Raw genomic sequence first — 20,732 nt, forward strand, 5'->3', positions numbered from 1 at the left:
TAGTCTCCAGTGGTATACTGAGTTGATCACGACCCTCATTCTTTCGGCCTTCAACACTTGCCCACTTATCTTAGGAAAATTATTTCCCTACTTTGTTTTCCCTGTTTATTTCAGCTGTGCAGCCAGAAAGTAAATCAGAGTAGATATGTCTTAAGGGATTTATGACACAATGTAAAAGAAAAGGAAAACTGTATATTTGGGAATATAACTGGAACCTTTTTAAAATGCCCAGGCCCTTAGAGGTTCCCAAAAACTCTCTCAGAAAATTACCAAGTTTCCATTTCTCATACTCTAAACAAGCATGTCCCTCTTTAGGCAGAGCAATCAGGCTGAAATCAAGGAGGTTCTTACTCAAATGTGTAAGTGATGTTTCTTTTCTGTTTTCATGCAGTCAGTCCTGCACCAACATTATCAGCTAAGTGGGTAGCTGTGAGATAGCCTAGAAAAGTCATCACCACTTACAGCATCATTTCTATAGAAAACAGCCAATCTATAGGGACACAGCCTGTGTTTAAGTAGCAGTCTACCTGATTAATCTACACAAATGAGATTGCACTATTGGTATGTAATAGTGAAGGAGGGTTGTAGGGATGTGTGATGGTGAGATGTGTCTAAGAACTCTTCCCCAGTGTGGGAATACTGGTCGGAACTGTGAAGAAGAGAAAGTGTGGACGGTTCAGGGAAGGGAGAACAGGAGCCAAGTGGTAAGGAGTCTTAAAACATACGATTTCATGTTTAAATTTTATTTCCTGCAGAAACCTCAGGCTTGCAAGCCAGTACATAAAATTATTCGAATGAAGCTCTACAAAGCAGCCCCTTGATGTTGTGGTAGACCCAAGAGGCAGGGAGGTTGATGATTTAGGCCCTTAGTGAAAGTGGAGAGAGTCTGGAACCAAGCCACACAGATGGGGGAAAATTGAGTTGTCCTTGGCATCAAAATAGTCCAGAAGCTGGTAGGGGGAAAAAAGAGGAAGATGAAGAAGATAAAACAGCAACTCCAAAGCTGTAAGACAACAGGATCTTGAAGCTAAATGTTGTTGAAAAGAGTGAGAATTTTGAGGCAAGTGAGGACAAAGCGGTAGAACGTGCATTTAATACTAGATGTTAAAGGAAATCATAACAAAGTTTTCCCTGGAATCAGAAGGAAGGAATTCAGACTGGAGGAATAGGGAGCTTTCTCCACCTCCAAATTGGGTACAAACACCCCAAGGTTGAATATTTCAAAAAATATATTTATCTGGGAATTACAGAACTCAAGAGGGCCACAGAATAAAATCTTAGCTGTAAAATGGCAAGAATCTCTCAGCTCACAGAACTTTTTCTATACTGGAGCCACTTGCATTTGCATTTACTTTGGAATTTAACACTCCACCTGCTTTCAAAGATGCCATCTACTCGGATCCTCTCAGGAGGGCTAAGTTTTTAGGTCCCTTTCAGGAATCAGAATCCTGCTCAGGAAGAAGCAGCGATCTACCCACAGACAGAGAAGCCAGCAATGGAGCAAAAATTAGAACCAAAATTCCCAACCCCCACTGTCATACAGGCAGAAATCCTGTTCCTTGATCTTGGAAGAAAAGTACAGCACACCTTGCCAAAGCCTGAAACATACATAAACATAACGGCTGCAAGATGCTTTTCCCCCAGCAACTTCCAATATCATTTCAAAAATACTTTAGCTTTACTTCTGATGCAGGCAACTAATGGATTCCAACACTTCCATTTTAAATTTTTTCTGCTTTTAAATCTTGATATCAAGCACGAAATGGGCTATAACCCAATACTCACATGCACCAGAGGACTTTAACAAGACATCTCTCATCATTAAGCTAACAATCCCTCCATACCAGCATCACCATCGTCACTTCTACTGACTCACTGCTTAATGTCCTAAAAGAAGATTTCCCTCTACTGAGTTTTCTTATGCTTTAGTAATAGCTGTACTATAACAAGTACTATTTACAGATTTCCTATGCTGAAAAGGCACTTTACAAGTATTATCTCACTTAATCTTCATAACAAACCTTTGAGGTTGGTGCTTCTGATAACCTCTTAACACAAGAGGAAACCAAGGCCCAGAAAGGATAAGTAAACCCGCCCCAAATCACACAGCTGGTAAGCGGCAAAGCTTAGATACATACCCACTAAGTCTAACTCCAGAGCCTTCCCTCAGCCACCTCACTATTCTTACAGAGTGTACTGGATTCATTTTTTCCAAAATCTATAATGAAATCAATCCATTAGGAAAGCTAGAAGGTAATATAAGTGGTCTCAATGTAATAGAATTTTTAAACGTTATGCATAACGTTAGACACTCTCTGATAAAAAAATTTAAATCAATAAAATGTAATCAAAATACACATGAAATATCTAACTCACATACATTCCTTAAAAGATTTACTGAAAAAGGCAAACTAAACCTAACCGATTTACCTTGGAAATAAGAGGGGAAAGTCAGCAGTTATGCAGAGATAAGAGTAAAATTGAAATAGCTCTACATTCAGGAACAAATGAGCACTCTGGAAACCACAAGTAATAAAAGTGAAAGAAGCACATGCCCACTGAAATGACAACGGCTTTAAAGAAAATGAAATAGTAGTGCAATATTCTAGCATATTCGGAAAAAGTGGTATGAGACTTTTGCCTTTTCCAGGGTCCAATTTTCATGAAACTGAACCCCATTTTGTAGACTCTAAATTACATGATTTTCTCCAAGAAAACCACCAAGTCCAGATTCCCATATCACAATTCTCTCCAAACCCCACTTGAGTCTTTTTTTTTTTTTTTTTTCCTGAGACAGAGTCTTGCTCTATCCCCCAGGCCGGAGTGTGCTGCCCCACTAATTTTTGTGTTTTTAGTAGAGACTGGGTTTTGCCATGTTGCCCAGGCTGGTCTTGAACTCCTGGCCTTGAGTGATCCTCCCGCCACAGCCTCCCAAACTGCTGGAATTACAGGCGTGGGCCACTGTGCCCAGTCCCCATTTAAGAGTCTTACAAAGACTTATTCTTCGACCCACATAATACTAAGAGGAAACACTTCTCCAAACCCAGAAAGGTTTCACCAACACAGAAGAATGACTAGATAGACTGGAAGAGGTGCACTGGAATGGGGAAAAAAGTCTAATTACAGAATAGTTTAAAATATATACCCACTACTTCCACATCCGCACCAACATATTATGTATCAGTTATGTATTGCTGCATAAGAAACCATCACAACATGTGATGCCTTAGAACAATGAACATTTATTCTTTTTAAGGATTTTGTGGGATGGCAGTCTGGACAGTTCTGTTCATGTCCCTCCTGAGGTCACTCACATGACTTCTGTTATCACACAACTCCACTGGAGCTGGGGGGGGCCATGATGACCTCATGCACATGTCTGGCATTTGGCGCCAGCTCACACAAGTCACCTCCCTTCTCCCCCAGGCCAGGGCTCCTCCTCTGGTAGGCTAGACTTGGCTTTTTCACAGCAGTGGGGTTTCAGGGTTCCAAAAGAACAGAGGCAAGAGGTGCAACATCCCTTAAGGACCAGGCTCCAGAGTTCACAGAACACTTTATTGGTCAAAGCAAGTCCAAAGACCAGCCCAGATTCAAGGAGGAGGAGAAAACAGACCATACTTCTTTATGGGAGGAGCAGCAAGGGTACCTTAGAAAGGGGTGGGCACACATCTAGCACACCAGGTATATTATAAATAGTTACTAATCAATAAAATCTGGAAAATTAGTTGAAAAGCTACCTTTCACAATGGATCTTTATTACATAAAATGTCACAAAGGTTGTTCCCTACCTTCTTATATATGTAATGGAAAAAAATATGTTCCCAAATCAGAATTTCAAAATCAGTGGGGTCTCTATTGCCATTTGGTCTCATCTCCAGCCAGTTTGGGAATTCCTTTTATAACAGCCTACTTGACCATTTCCAGTAACATTACAAGGCAGAGAAACTCTGTTCCTAAGCAGTTCTTGCTTTTGTTGTTGTTTTTGTTTTGAGACAGGGTCCCACTCTGTCACCCAGGCTGGAATGCAGTGGCGTGATCATAGCTCACTGCAGCTCCAAACAGCTCTAACTCCTGGGCTCAAGTGATCCTCCCGCCTCAGCCTCCCAGGTGCACACCACTGTGCCTGGCTAGCAGTTCTGATTGTTGTGTTTTTCCTTGAAATCTACCCCGTATTTCTAAAAAATACAGATTTCTAAAAAAATACAGGGGTGGATTTCTTCTGCCACCAGTCCTCTTCTACCTTCTGGAACTAAAGGCATGGAGACAGCATAGTGTGATATGGTTTCAGGGGTGGCTCTGGAGTCAGAATGCCAAAGATTGAATTCCAGCTTTGCTGCTTCATGGTTGTGTGACCTAGGACAAGGTGCACAACCTCTCTGAGCCTCAATTTCCTTATCTGTAAAACACAGTAATAGCAAACCTCAGAAGATTGATATGAGGATTAAGTGAATTTATAAAATGATAAAACAGTGCCTTAGGCATAGTAAACTCTGAAATGCTTATTTTTGTTGTTTTTAATGCTATTACTATTATTGAGTATGCTTAAAAAGGCTTTTTTATTCTTTCCAATAATACTCGTTCAAATGTTTAAAGATAAGTAATGCCATCTACTCCATCCAAACCCTCTTCCAGACCAACATCTATGATTCCTTCAACCATTACTTCAATGACTTGGTTCCAGGTTCCTTTTTGAAACAAGGTCTCACTCTCTGTTGTTCAGGCTGGAATGCAGTGGCACAATCTTGGCTTACTGCAGCCTCAACTTCCCAGGCTCAAGCAATCCTTCCATCTCAGCCTCCCGAGTAGCTGGGACTATAGACAAGAGCCACTACACCCATTTTTTTTTTAAATGGGGGCGGGTCTCACTATGTTGCCCAGGCTGGTCTTGAACTCCTGGACTCAAGTGATCTTCCCACCTACACCTCCCAAAGTGCTGGGATTACAAACATGAGCCACCATGCCTGTTCCCAGATCCTCTGCCTTTCTGTCAGTTGACTCTGTATAGTACATTTACCTAAAACTGAACCCAAAGCTCCAGTTGTGTCAGTGAGAGGAGGACAAGACCATCACTTTTCTTTCAGAAACTGCACTCAAATAATGAAATCTTAGACCCATGTCTTCATTCAACAAATACGAATGAACTTCTACTGACAACCAGGAACTGTGCTCTTTGTGAAGACGAAATAGAAAGATCCCCTCTGTGGGGTCCACCAAAGATGGGTCCCCTAGAAGTGTCCACGTCCTCATCCCTGGAACCCTGAATACGTTGCCTTACACAGCAAAAGGGATTTTGCCAATATGATTCAGGATCTTCTGATTGAGAGATTAGCCTGGATTATCTGGGTGGGCCCAAAGTAATCACAAGGTTCCTTACAGGAGGGAAGCGGAAGGGTCAGAGACAGAGAGGAAATGTGAGGTGATGATGGAGGCAGAGGTTGGAGTGGTGTGCTTGGAAGATGGAGCAGGGGCTCCTGGATGAAGGAATCTAAGAGGCATCTAGAGGCTGGAAAAGGCAACGACAACAAAAGGATTCTTCCCTAGAACCTTCAGAACAAATGAACCCTGCTGGCTGACCCATTTTGGACTTCTGACATCCAGAACCATAAGGTAATAAATGTGTGTTTTTTGAAGCCACTGAATTTGTGTTAATTTAGTACAGGTTTAATAGGAAACTCATATGCCATCCCTGCCCTCAGTTAGTTCATGGCCTTATGGGAGGAAAGTACCTAACTGAAAGGATTTATAGAAAACAGATTGTTTTTTAATCCAATGGTCAGAAACTTTTAAAACTTAAATTGGAAGAAAATTAAATCTGAAACCAAAAATTTCTACTTAATACTCCCTTAGCTTTTCTAATTTCCCCCTCACACTGATATCAATCTTATAATCAAACATAACTCTAAGTCTTTTTATATGAAATTCCCTCAAGCCAGATCTCTGCCATTAAAGATTGGCAAAAGGGAGTCAATTATATAAGTCCCTAATTCAAAAAAAAGCTACTGATGTGATATTGCATTCTTTCCCCTGAAAATTCTCAACCTATTTTAAGCCTTTTTAATCAGCAAGGCTTGTGCCCACCACATCTTACACTCCCCAGCCTGGGAGCATCAGAATGAACCTAACTTTTTACAAGATTTTAAGTAAACTTTATTAAAATATACTTAAATGAAGAAAAAACCTTAAGGCTTCCTTTTTCTTATTTTTTATTTTTTTCTTAAACGGGGTCTCACTCTGTCACCCAGACTACAGTGCATGGCATGATCATAGCTCATTGCAGCCTCAAATTCCTGGGCTCAAGAAATCCTCCTGCCTTAGCTTCAGGAGTAGCTGGGATTGCAGGCTCGCATCACCACACCCTGCTAATTTTTTAGTCTTGTTTAGAGACAGGATCTTGCTTTGTTGGCCAGGCTGATCTCAAACTCCTGGCCTCAAGTGATCCTCCCTCCTCAGCCTCCCAAAGTGCTGGGATTACAGGAATGAGCCATCATGCCCAGCCCTTAGGGCTTTCAAGAAGTGGAAAGCCTTATGTAATTACCAAGTAATTGTCACTGAGATAAAAACTGCATGCCAGGCCAGAGGCAGTGGCTCATATCTGTAATTCTAGCACTTTGAGAGGAGGAGATGGGTAGACTGCTTGAGCCTAGGGGTTCAAGACCAGCCTGGGCAACATGGTAAGATCCCGTCTCTAAAAAAAAAAAAAAAAAAAAAAAAATTAGCCAGGCATGGTGGTGCATGCCTGTAGTCCCAGCTACTCAGGTGGGCTGCAGTGACAGGATCGCTTGAGCCCAGGTCAGGGAGGTTGCAGTGAGCTGAGATCACACCACTGCACTCCCGCCTGGGTGACAGAGCGAGATCCTGTCTCCAAAAAACAAAAGAATGCCTCAGAAGCCCCTTCTGCCCTTTCCTAGTCACTAACTCCATCAAAGATGACCACTAGCCTAACCTCTACCACCATGGTTTATTTAGTTGTCTGGTTTTGAACTTTACATCAATGGAATCACATTGCATTTACTCGTTTACATCTATCTTGGTTTTGCTCAGCTTTGTGTCACAAGATTCATCCATGTTGTTATGTGAGGCAATAATTTGTTCATTCTTATCACTGTACCAATTAGTGCTTTTTGTGGCCTATTCAAGAAACCTTGTCCCTAGGTCATAAAGATATTTTACTTTGCTTTCTTCCAGGTGCTTTGTTTTAGCATTCACATTTAGGTGTATGTTGTTATCTTGATTAATTTTTGTATATGAGATGAGGTACATGATCTAGATTCATTTTGTCCATGTGGATAGTCAATCGACCCAGTGTCATTTACTGAGAAGACCATCTTCTCTCCACTGCCCTGCAGTGTTGCCTCTGTCATAAATCAAAAGACCACAGATGTATAAGCCCGTTTATGGATTCTTTACTCAGTTCCATAATCTGTGTAGCTTTATGCAATACCACACTGACATGACTACATATTGATCTAGTAGCTTAGGTCCTCCAGCTTTGCTCTTAAGACTGTCTAGAATTTCCAAATAAATTTACAATCAGCTTATCACCTATTTTTGAAGAAAAAATTTGCCGGGATTTTGATTGGGATTGGCCCGAATCTATAGATTTGCAGAGCAATACCTTACCCTCTGTTATTTTAAATCTAATTTCTCTCAATGCTCCAGCTTGCAAACAGGTTTTTTTTTTTTTTTATCATGAATGGGTGCTGAGTTGTATCAAATACTTTTTCTCCTTTACTTCATATATGGAGTTAAATTGCATTTGTTGACTTTCGTAGTGTTAGCCAAAGTTTACATTCCTGAAATAAATCCAACTTGGTCATGATTTATTATCCTTTTTATAGATTGCTAGATTTGACTTACCATATTTAAGACTTATGTGTCTGTCTTTATGAGCATTTGGCCTATAATTTTCTTGTAATAGCCTTATCAATTTTTAGTAACAAGATTGTGCTGGCCTCATAAATGCAACCGGAAAGTGGTTCCTCTTTAATTTTCTTAAATGTTTGGAAGTTTCACTAGTAAAGCCATCTGGGCCTGAAAATTTTGCTATGGAAAGGTTTTTAACTACAAATTCAATGTTTTTGGTAGATATAGGACTACTCATTTTTTCTAGTTTTTGTGTCTTTGGTAATATATTTTATTGGAAAAACTTGTCAATTTCATCTGAATTTTCAAATGTATTACCATGAAATTGTTCATAATATCTTAAGAGCTTCTGTCTGTGGGATATGTGATAGTAGTTCATTTTTCTTCCCTGACACTAATAACATCATCTACCACTAAGGTTCATTTCTATTTGCAAAATAAAAATAAAAATAAAAATAAAAAAATAAAAAGGTAGGGTGTATACACTACATGACATACATCCACTATTTCAGGAATATTCTCCAACCATATTACCCACAGAAGGAGCAGGGCAGGTAGATTATATAAACAATCCAGCAATCCCCTCTCAAAAGCTTTCATCAAACAGAAACAACTGTGAACCCGGGCTAAGGGGAAAACTAACTGAAGGAGAAGGAAACTGCTATCAGTAATGCACTAACAGGCCGGGTGTGGTGGCTCATGCCTGTAATCCCATCATTTTGGGAGGCTGAGGTGGGCAGATGACTTGAGCCCAGGAGTTTGAGACCAGCCTGGGCGACATGGCGAAATCCGTTCTCTGCTAAAAATACAAAAATTAGCCAGGAATGGTGTTGCATGCCAGTAGCCCCAGCTGCTCAGCAGGCTGAGGTGGGAGCCTGGGAAGTTGAGGCTGCAGTGAGCTGTGATCCAGCCGGGGAAACACAGCAAGACCCTTTCTCAAAAAAAAAAAAAAAAAGTGATACGCTAAAGTGGCCAGCAAGTACTTAGATGAAAAACAACCACTAAGTAGGGTTGTATGTAACCCAGGATCCCCAGCCCTCCACTCCCAAGGTGTCCATAGAGAGAATTCAGGGGGACATGAGCTCAAATATCTTTATTTTCATGAATTTCTGGCTGAAAATTAGCATTTCATTGGATTATAGATGTGGACGACTCACAGTAGTAAGAGCAGTTCCAGCCAGATGTAATGGCTCACACCTGTAATTCCAGCACTTTGGGAGGCCAAGGTGGGCAGATCACTTCAAGCCAGGAGTTCAAGACCAGCCTGGCCAACATGGCGAAACCCTGTCTCTACTAAAACTACAAAATTAGCCAGGCACGGTGGTGAACATCTGTAATCCCAGTTACTGGGGTGGGTGAGGCAAGAGAATTGCTTGAACTCGGGAGGCGAAGGTTGCAGTGAGCCGAGATCTTGCCACTGCACTCCATCCTGTGTGACATAGTGAGACGCTGTCTCAGGAAAAAAAAAAAAATCACAGCAGTAAAAGCAGCTCTGATGAATGTCACCAATAAAAGTCAGATACTTTCATACTACTGTGTAGCCTTTGAAAATACTACAAAATACCATTTACATGGGCATCACTACTTTGAAATTACAGGAGTTACTTGCTACTGCACTGAATTTTGTTACTTACTGCATTGATAAAGAAGTACATATACTCATACATTTGGAGCTTTTTTAGTTTTTTCATTTTATTATTATTTTTTAAGAGACAGGGTCTCACTCTGTCATGCAGGCTAGAGTCCAGTGGCCTGATCATAGCTCACTGCAGCCTTGACCTCCTGGGATCAAGTGATCCCTTCTCCTCAGCCTCCCAAGTAGTTGGGACTACAAGTGATGCTAGCACTGGGGAGTGGCTGCAAATACAAATTAACATTAAGAGGGAGGTTTGACTACACAGAGACCATAATAAATCAATTGCTTGCAGACTCATATCAAAATCCTATCAGTGAGTGTCAAGTAACAAGTAGCTTAATGCTGCCTGGTGGCAGGCTTTATAGTGGCAAGTGAGTTGATGTACTTCATTGTACAGCTGCATCTGTGGGCAGGCTTTCAGTCAGAATCCGACACTTATTTTAGTCCACTCATGGCCCGCCCATTATTTACCACTTCCAGGTGTGCCTGTTTCCTGCACTGCACATTTGTCTCAGTCACAGTTTTGGTAAGCCCACAAGCTAACCCTAGCCGAAATGAGTAAAAAACAAACATCACTGGTAAGCTTCTTTGAAAAGGGGGAAGACCCAATGATGAGACAGAAGACTGTAAGACTGCCAACAAAAAGAAAGCTGCATTTAAAAGAAAATACCAGGAGTCATACTCAAATTACAGGTTCATTGCAACAGGTGACTCACATTCTCCAAGCCCACTTTGTGTAATATGTGGCCACTGGCTATCCAAGGAAGCCATGAAACCTTCAAAACTGCTTCACCACATGGAGACCAAGCACCCTGCATTAAAAGACAAGGCTTTGGAGTTTTTCAAAAGAAAAACATAAGCACAAAGAACAGAAGCAATTATTGAAGGCTACCATTTCATCAAATGTGTCTGCAATGAGAGTATCATTCTTAGTGGCTAACCGTATTGCTAAAGCTAAGAAGCCCTTTACTATTGGTGAAGAGTAAACTAGGCGAATTGAAATAGCAGCAGATATTGAGGCACATCGTTAGAGAGGATTAATGAGTCACTGGGGTACGCAATCCGGGTTGACTAGTCTACCAGTGTTGACAAGGCAACAATGCTTGTTTTTGTGTGATACAGTTTTCAGGAGGATATACATGAGGATGTTAGGTGCACAAGGATATGTCGCTTGCACTTTTGTTGCTAACCAACACCACAGCTGCACAACTATTCAAGTCTTTGAATGATTACCTATCAGAAAAACCGAATTGGTCCTTTTGGGTAGTATGTGCTTGGGCAGAGCGACTGCTACGACTGGTTTCACTACTCGGGTCAAAGAGGTCACTTCTGAATGTGAGTCTATGCACTGTGACATCCATAGAGAAGTGTTGGCTAGCCAAAAAATGTCACCTGAACTTAACAACATTTTGCAGGATGTGATTAAAATTATCAGCCACATTAAAGCACGTGTCCTTAACTCACATCTGTTCACACAGCTCTGTGAGATGGACATAGAGCACACACATCTTTTATACACAGAAGTGGGATGGCTTTCTAAAGATAGATCACTGGCTGGAGTTTGAGTTATGAGGGCCACTCCAGAGATTTCTTCTAGAAAAGTAGTCACCACTGGCAGCACATTTCATAGAAGGGGTTGCAAAACTTGCTTACTTGCTTACCTCCTCAATGAACTCCATCTGTCCCTTCAGGGGAGAACTGTGTTCAAGTCAGCAGATAAGTGGCTGCACTCAAAACCAAACTGGAATTATTGCGGCGACAAGTGAACACTGGGATTTCTGACACGTTTCAAACATTAGCAGAGATTTTGAAAGAGACTAAGCCAGGGCCTTCTCTCTCCCAGCTGGTGCATGATCACCTATCTCAGCTTTCAAAAGAGTTTGAGCATTACTTCCCAACTACAAAAGACACCCGAACTGGGAAGGATCCTAGACCCATTTGTGAATAAGCCAGGTGAATTGACTTTGTCCATGCTAGAAGAGGACCAACTGTTTGAGATAGCAAATGACCGGGCCCTAGAAGTATGTTTAAGACAACTTCAAATATCCATACATTCTGGATTAAAGAAAGTCAAGGCAAAATATCCTGAAATTGCCACAAAAGCACCGAAAAGCCTGCTTCCATTTCCAACATCCTATCTTTGTGAAGCAGGGTCTTCTGCAGTGACAGCAACCAAAATGAGACTATGAAGTAGGCTGGACATAAACAAACACACTTTGGGTGTCAATGTCTACCAACACCCCCCCAGATGGGACTGCCTAGTTGCAGGAAAACAAGCTCAGGGGTCCCACTGATTCTACTCTATGGTGAGTTGTATTCATATTACAATGTAATAATAATAGAAAGAAAGTCCACAATAAATGTAATGCAGGTGGGGCATGGTGATTCACACCTGTAATCCCAGCACTTTGGGAGGCCAAGGAGAGGATGGCTTGAGCTCAGGAGTTCGAGCTCAGGAATTTGAGACCAGCCTGGTTGACATGGTGAAATCCTGTCTACTAAAAATACAAAAATTAGCCAGATGTGGTGTCACATGCCTGTAAGCTACTCTGGAGGCTGAGGCACGAGAATTGCTTGATCCCCAGAGGTGGAGGTTGCAGTGAGCCAGTATCGTGCCACTGCACTCCAGCCTGGGTGACCCAGCGAGACTCTATCTCAAAACAAATAAATAAAATAAATGTAACGTGCTTGAATTATCCCAACACCATCCCCCTTCCCCCAGTCCATGAAAAAATTATTTTCCATGAAACCGGTCCTTGGTGCCAAAAAGGTTGGGGACCACTGCTTTAGGGAACATTCCCCCTGGGCCAGGTCCTGAGCTGGAAGCAGGGGGTGCAGGTAAGGCCCATGCTCGCAAGTTCCTGATGCTACCTACAGAGCTCCCACCAACATCTGGCCACCCACAAAAATGGCTGCTCCCTCCAAAGAATTGACTTTCACCCTAAGTTCATCCATCTAACCTACTTCCAAGGAGGGGGCAAAGTAAACAGTAGATAAAGCACAGGCGTTGATCCAAAAGAGGAGTCCAAAACCCGGCCCTGACATGTACTAGTTTGTGGCTTTGGCTCCCCTCCAAGGCTTTCTCTATCCTACTGTGAAAAGAGATAACAACACTTATCTTTCCCAGTTACTGTAAGGTTTAGAAATAATGTATCTAAAGCACCTAATAAGCACACAGTCTCCTTAAATTAACATTAATTGAATATCTCAGGTCAGAGCTGTCCTTATCAAACAATCACAATTAGGGACTGACTGGCAACGAGAAAGGAGGGAGAAAAATCACAGGGAAAATGGAACATGAGGAATGGAAGGGGAAAAAAATCATTCCTCAAAGTCTCCTTCAATGAACTACCGCCTCTTCAATGAAGCCTTCCCTCTCCTCTCCTTGCATTCCCATAGCACTTAATCACATTGAAATAGGTCCTTAGCTCTGAGAATGAATGAGATGCCAGGCACGGTGGCTCACGCCTGTAATCCCAGCACTTTGGGAGGCCGAGGTGGGCAGATCACCTGAGGTCAGGAATTCAAGACCAGCCTGGCCAACATGGTGAGACCCTCGTCTCTACTAAAAATACAAAATTAGGTGGGCGTGGTGGCGCATGCCTGAGTCCCAGCTACTCAGGAGGCAAGGCTGGAGAATCGCTTGAAACCGGGATGCTGAGGTTGCAGTGAGCTGAGATTGTGCCACTGCACTCCAGCCTGGGCGACCAGAGCGAAACTCCGCCTCAAAAACACAAACAACAACAAAAACAGAAAGAGAAGCAATGTCTCACTCCCACGTAATGCAAACCTCTGAGGATGCCAAATGCCCTAGCCCTACAACCCAGATCCAAGAGCAATGTACACAGGTAGCAGCACATTTCTTAACACCAATGCTACCCGTAAAGTACCTCTGGTGAGGATTAGCGGGAGGGTTTTTCCGCATAAAGACCTGCCACCTGAAGGTTAGACTCAGAACAGAGGAAGGAAACTGAGTCCTGAAGATAGAACGCAAAGGAAGTCTCTAACTTTAGAGTCCCTGGAGTCACAGCAGGCAGGCAGGCGCACCGCCGATACTGCCAAGAGGACCAGAGTTCGCAACTCCCCGCAGCAGTGCCGGAAGCTGGGGACGAAGCCAAGGAGAGAGGACGCGGGCAGGGCCGTGCGCGGACTTGTCCCGGCGCCTAGATCCCCGCCTTTGCCCGGGCGCACTGCGCGCGCGGCCCCCGCCGCTTTTGTCTTCTTCGCCCGACCGGGAACTTCCTCTGTCCCGCCCTCGGGCGCGCACACGGGAACTTGGGTAGGAAACGGAAAGCGTTTTGTGCATTTTTTTTTAACAGAGTAAACTGACGCAGAAAATTCAGCATCTAACCTCCCCAGGACCCCCTATGGTCACCAGTTACCAACCTCCGGGCTGTCCCGGGCGGCGGCGACGGCAACGTTCACGCGCGCCGCGAGTTCCCAACACCCCTCTTTCGGCACTTCCGAGTCCCAGCGACATCGGCGGCGGCTGCGGGCTTCCCCGGGACGCCACCCTCTTTCCCCCGGAGCTGCCCTTTGGAGGAGCAGCGCAGCGCGCGTCCTCCGAGCACGCCCCTGCCGCCGTGCCCGCGCGCCCTCCGCGCCCGGACTCGGGAACCCGCGGCGCTCCCGGGGCGATGGCGAGCAGGCCGTGCTGCTGCAGGGGGCGGGCCAGAGCGCGGCCTGCGTTTCTGAACCGCGTTTGCCCCGCCGGCGGCCCGGGGCCCCTAGCCCCGCTCACCCCTCGGCTGTTGGTGCCCACTGACCCTGGCGTGCATATCTCTCCCCGACCCGTGTGTTCGTTGCAGGTCTGGGGCTGCCTGCAAGTTAATTGCAGAGTGGAAGTCACCTGAAACTCGAGGTGGGCCGTCATTCCAACACCAGCGGTCCCCACCTACGTTTTGTAGGCGAAAGGAGGTAGTTCGGTGCGGTGGAAAGAGGGTGGGCTTTGCAGCCCTGGCAGCTTCGAGGGCTTACTGTGTGAACTTAGCCCCTGTGAGCCTCCCTGTACACCTCTGTAAAACAGAAATAGACTTCCCTGCTTTTCTTTGTAAATTAGAGTGAAGATCAAATAGAATAAACTTTATGAATTGTAAAGCAACTTACAGAGATCACTACTGCAAAATGGGTACGAAGATTTTGATTGCGTTGTGAAAAGAGTGGAAGATCTGAAGATGTGCCAACGGGGTATAATTGGGACGATGTTGCTGCTCGGAGGCCTCCAAGCCTGAGCCAAGAGACAGGCTTGCCAGAGTTCTCCAGACTTATCTCAGCAGAATCACCTGGCTCTCATTAAAACCTCGGGCTTCTGGATCCCTCCCCAAACCAAATGCATCAGACTGTCCATGGCAGGGGCGTCTCAGGTGGTTCTATGATAAGGCGAAGGTGGATAACTCTGCCCTAGGCAGCAGGGAAACTCGGAAGCTGTGCTCTCAGAAATTTCATCTAGCAGTCATTGTAATGGTCGAGAGGATTATTTTAACGATTGTAGAATTCTCCAGGAAACCAGAGTATGAACTCTCCAAGAGCTGGAGCTATCTTTTCTTTCTGCTTCTCCCCAACCCACTCACCCCAAAACCTGGTACTGGAGGGTGTTCAGTAAGCAGGTGTTAGTAAACTAGCCCCAAATAGGAGTGCCAGATTTAGCAAATAAAAATACAGCATACTCAATTAAAATTGAATTTCAGGCTGGGCGCGGTGGCCCACGCCTGTAATCTCAGCACTTTAGGAGCCGTAGCAGGAGGATCACTTGAGGCCAGGAGTTTGAGACCAGCCTGGCCAACATGGTGAAACCCCGTCTCTACTAAAAATACAAAAATTAGCCGGGTGTGGTGGCCTGCACCTGTAATCCCAGCCACTTGGGAGGCTGAGGCACGAGAATCGCTTGAACCCGGGCGGCAGAGGTTGCAGTGAGCTCAGATCGCACCACTGCACTCCAACCTGGGTGACTGAGCCGGACTCTTGTCTCAAAAAAATAAGTAAATAATTTCAGGTGAACAATATGTAACTTTTTAGTATCGCTATGACCCATGCAATATTTGGGATATACTTTTTTTTTTTAAGTACTTACAGGAAGCTTGTAATCCCAGCACTTTGGGAGGTCAAGGTGAGCAGATAACTTGAATCCAGGAGTTCGAGACCAGCCTGGCCAACATGATGACCCTCCATCTCTACCAAAAAAAAAAAAAAAAAATTGTATATCTGAAATTCCTGGGTATCTGAAAATCAAACTTAACTGGGTATTTTATCTGTCAACTCTAGATCCAAGGGTTTGGCAGAGGGAGTGGCAGAATAAGAACTCAACTCAGGTAGTGTCAAACTCAGGGACAGGGATGTGATAACAGCTCCTATATTATTTCTAAAAGATGCTGTTGTTAATATAGGTTCAGTGTGATTTACACTTAACCCCTGTCTACATATGCACTTTAAATTCACCGGCAAACACAAAGGAGATAAAGGCAGATTTAAACACAGGCAATCAGAAACATCAAATAAAAATAGCCAAAATTTATGTGTGTGTGTGTATATATATATATGTATATATATTAGAGACAGTCTCACTCTGTCACCCAGGCTAAGTACAGTGGCATGATCTCAGCTCACTGCAGATTCAAGCAATTCTCGTGCCTTAGCCACCTGAGTGGCTGGGATTACAGGCAAGCACCAGCCACCACACCTGGCTATTTAGTAGAGACAGGGTTTTGCCTTGTTGGCCAGGCTGGTCTCGAACTCCTGGCCTCCAGTGATGCACCTGCCTCAGCCTCCCAAAGTGCTGGGATTACAGGTGTGAGCCACCACGCTTGGCCATAATAGCCAAAATTTAAAGATAAGCAATAGACTGGGATATTTGCAAGAAATTTGCAAAGTGTTAATTTTAAAATTATATATAGAGTTAATACAATCAATAAGAAAACATTAGAAATCAATTATAGATGAGCAAGACACATTTATAGACAACCCACTAGAAAAAGGAGGAGGGAAATAAAATTAGGAAATAAAAATGTATTGCAAAAAGCTCAATGAAATGCATAGTAAAACAAGAACATGGCCAGGCGTGGTGGCTCACGCCTGTAATCCCAGCACTTTGGGAGGCCAAGGTGGGTGGATCACGAAGTCAGGAGATCAAGACCATCCTGGCTAACGTGGTGAAACCCCGTCTCTACTAAAAATACAAAAACAAAATTAGCCGGGCATCGTGGCGGGTGTCTGTAGTCCCAGCTACTCGGGAGGCTGAGGCAGGAGAATGGCGTGAACCCGGGAGGCAGAGGTTGCAGTGAGCCGAGATCATGCCTCTGCACTCCAGCCTGGGTGACTGAGCAAGACCCCGTCTCAAAAAAAAAAAAAAAAAAAAAAAAAAAAACAAGAACACACAATTTTCACACATTAAGTTGGCAAAAAATTAATAAATAACATTACAGCCTGGCATGGGTGCTATGTGATAGCACTCACACACAATGTTTAGTTGGGTAAGCAATTTGGCAGTATGAAAACTCTTAAAATTTATCAAAATCTAAGGGAGGTGGGGCAAGATGGCCAAATAGAAGCCTCCACAAATTGTCCTCCCTTCAAGAACAACAAAATGAACAACTACCAACAAAAAACACCTTAATAAGAACCAAAGATCAAGTGGGCCATTGCAGTACCAAGTTTTAACTTCATATCACTGAAAGAGGCACTGAAAAGCGTAGAGAAGACAGTCTTGAATTGCAGACGCTACCCCTCCCTCATCCTACAGCAGCAGCTGGGGAAAGATTCTCTCAGATCTTATGCAAGACCACTAAGGTGGTACCTCTGAGTCTGCAAGAGCCGTAGCATTCCTGGGCTTGGGGTGCCCTCTAATGCAGATATGATGGCAGTGACCCAAACCTAAATGACAACACCCAAGTCCCTTTGAATACCTGGAAAGCCTTCCCTAGAAGGATGAATACAAACAAGCCCACCCTGTGGAGACTACAATAAGTACCTAACTCTTCAAGGCCCAGACACTGACACACATTCACAAGCATCAAGACCATCCAGGAAAACATGACATCACCAAACAAACTAAATAAGGCATCAATCCCAGAGTGACCTTTCAGACAGAGAATTCAAAATAGCTCTTTTGAAGAAACTCAGTGAAATTCAAGAAAACATGAGATGGAATTCAGAATCCTATCAGGTAAATTTAATGAAGCAATTGAAATAATTGAAAAGAATTAAGCCCGAAATTCTGGAGCTGAAAAATACAATTGATATGCTGAAGAATGCATCTGAATCCTTTAATAGCAGAACTGATCAAGTAGAAGAAAGAATTAGTGAGCTTGAAGGCAGGCTATTTGAAAATACACAGTGGGAGGAGACAAAAGAAAAAATAATTTTAAAAAATGAAGTACACCTACAAGATCTAGAAAATAGCCTCAAAAGGCAAATCTGAGAGTTATTGGCCTTAAAGAGGAGGTTGAGAAAGAGATAGGGGTAGAAAGTTTATTCAAAGGGATAATAACAGAGAACTTCCCAAACCTAGAGAAATATATCAATATCCAAGTAGAAGAAGGTTATAAAACACCAAGCAGATTTAACGTAAATAAGACTACCTCAAGACATTAAATAATCAAACTCCCAAGGCTCAAGGATAAAGAAAGGTTGCTGGCCAGGCACAGTGGTTCACGCCTGTAATCCCAACACTTTGGGAGGCTGAGGCAGGTGGATCACCTGAGGTCAGGAGTTTGAGACTAGCCTGACCAACATAGTGAAACCCTGTCTCTACTAAAAATACAAAATTAGCCAGGTGTGGTAGTGGGTGCCTGTAATCCCAGCTACTCAGGAGGCTGAGGCAAGAGAATCACTTAAACCTGGTTGGCAGAGGTTGCAGTGAGCCGAGATTGCATCACTCCAGCCTGGGCAAAAGAATGAGACTATGTCTCAAAAAAAAAAAAAAAAAAAATGCCATATAATGGAGCACCAATACGTCTGGCAGCAGACTTTTCAGGGGAAACCTTACAGGCCAAGAGAGAGTGGCATGTCATGTTTAAAGTGCTGAAGGAAAAAAAATTTATCTTAGAATAGTCTATTCAGCGAGCCACATCCTTCAAACATAAAGGAAATAAAGACTTTTCCAGACAAACAAAAGCTGAAGGATTTCATCAACACCAGCCCTGTACAAGAAATGCCAAAGGGAGTTCTTCAATCTGAAAGAAAAGGACGTTAATGAGCAATAAGAAATCATCTGAAGGTGCAGAACTCACTGGTAATAGTATATACACAGAAAAACACAGAATATTTTAACACAGTAATTGTGGTGTGTAAACTACTCATATCTTGAGTAAAAAGACTAAAAGAGGAAGCAATTAAAAATAATAGTTACCACAACTTTTCAAGACATAAACAATACAATAAGATATAAATAGAAACAACAAAAAAGTTAAAAAGTGGGGTAAGCAAGTTAAAATGTAGAGTTTTCTTTAGTTTTCTCTTTGCTTGCTTGTTTACGCACTCAGTGTTAAGTTGTAATCAGTTTAAAATAATGGGTTATAAGATATAATTTTCAAGCCTCATGGTAACCTCGAATCAAAAACATACAACAGATACCTAAAAAATAAAAAGCAAGAAATTAAAACATAACCACCAGAGAAAATCACCTTCACTAAAAGGAAGACAGGAAGGAAAGAAGGAAGAGAAGACCACAAAACAACCAGAAACAAATAACAAAATGGCAGGAGTAAGTCCTTACTTATCAATTATAACACTGAATGTAAATGAACTAAATTCTCCTATCAAAAGACATAAGAGTGGCTGAATGGCTTTAAAAAACCAGAGGCTACACTTCTCAGCCTGTCAGATGGCCACCCTGCAGGATGTAACCCTTTATAAGAAATAAAGTCTCCTTTCTAAATGTATAAAAAATGTGTGATTTTTTTAAGCCAACACGTCAGAATTTCCTTCCTTTTTAAAACTGATAATATTCCATTGTATGTATGTCACACATTTTTTCCATTTATCTATCTATGGACTCCTGAGTTGCATTCTTCTTTTGGCTGTTGTGAATAATGCTGCCATGAACACGGATATACAAACATCTCTTTAAGACCCTGCATTCGATTCTTTTGAGTATATACCCAGAAGTGAAATTGCTGAATCATATGGTAATTCTGTTTTTAATTTTACGAAGAATTGCCATACTATTTTCCATAGAGGCTGTGCCATTTTACATTCCCATCAACAGTGCAATTTCTCCATATCCTCACCAACACTTGTTATTTTTTGATGTGTTTTTATACTAGCCATTCTAATCAGTATGAAGTAGTATCTCCTTGTAGTTTTAATTTACATTTCCCTAATGATTAGTGATGTTGATCATCTTTTCATATGCTTATTGGTCATTTACATACCTTTTCTGGAGAACTGTCTAATCAAGTCCTATGCCCATTTTTAAAATTGTATTGTTTGTTTTCTTGTTAAGTTGTAGGAGTTCTTTGTACATTCTGGATATTAATCCCTCATCAAATATATGATTTGCAAATACGTTCTCTCATCCTGTGGCTTGTCTTTTCACTCTGCTGATTGTGTCCCTTGATGCACAGACATTTTAGTTTTGGTGAAGTCTAATTTAACTATTTTTTCTTTTGTTGCTGGTTTTTTGTTTATGTTTTTATTTTGTTTTTTGAAACAGGGCCTCACTCTGTCACCAAGGCTGTAATGCAATGGCACATTCATAGCTCACTGCAGCCTCCGTCTCCAGGGCTCAAGTGATCCTTGTGCCTTAGCCTCCCAAGTAGCTGGGACTATCAGAATGTGCCACCATGCCCAGCTAATTGTTTTTATCTTTTTTTTTTTTTTTTTTGAGACAGAGTTTCGCTCTTATTGCCCAGGCTGGAGTGCAATGGCACGATCTCAGCTCACCACAACCTCCGCCTCCTGGGTTCAAGCAATGCTCCTGCCTCAGCCTCTCAAGTAGCTGAGATTACAGGCACAGACCACCATGCCTGGCTAATTTTTGTATTTTTAGTAGAGACGGGGTTTCACCATGTTGGTTAGGCTGGTCTTGAACTCCTGACCTCGTGATCTGCCCGCCTCGGGCTCCCAAAGTGCTGGGATTACAGGCATGAGCCACCATGCCCGGCCGTTTTTATCTTTAGTAGAGAGGAGGCCTCACTATGGTGCCCAGGCTGGTCTCGAACTACTGAGCTCAAGTGATCCTCCCACCTTGGCCTCTCAAAGTGCTGAGATTACAGGCATGAGCCATCATGCCTGGCCA

The 20,732-nt window shown here is 42.9% G+C and overlaps 1 protein-coding gene across 6 annotated transcripts in view; it reads right to left on the reverse strand.

Annotated features, from left to right (window-relative positions):
- The window catches only part of HHAT (hedgehog acyltransferase), a 347,324-nt gene extending 331,656 nt beyond the window's left edge, over positions 1-15,668 (reverse strand). For 3 of the 6 annotated variants that reach the window (XR_010150711.1, XM_016938140.4, XM_001169263.6), the window contains exon 1: positions 13,886-15,668. Coding sequence is in view for 2 of the 6 variants with exons in the window: in XM_016938140.4 (XP_016793629.3) it covers positions 13,886-14,372 (487 nt within the window). In the remaining 4 variants the exon portion in view is untranslated. Of the gene's footprint in view, positions 1-11,160; positions 13,728-13,885 lie in introns of those variants that run through there. The other 3 variants (XM_001169380.6, XM_003339006.5, XM_016938152.4) reach the window with 3 other exon arrangements.
- Positions 15,669-20,732: the final 5,064 nt, after the last annotated feature.

Source organism: Pan troglodytes, chromosome 1, assembly GCF_028858775.2.
Source record: "Pan troglodytes isolate AG18354 chromosome 1, NHGRI_mPanTro3-v2.0_pri, whole genome shotgun sequence".
NCBI lineage: Eukaryota > Metazoa > Chordata > Mammalia > Primates > Hominidae > Pan > Pan troglodytes.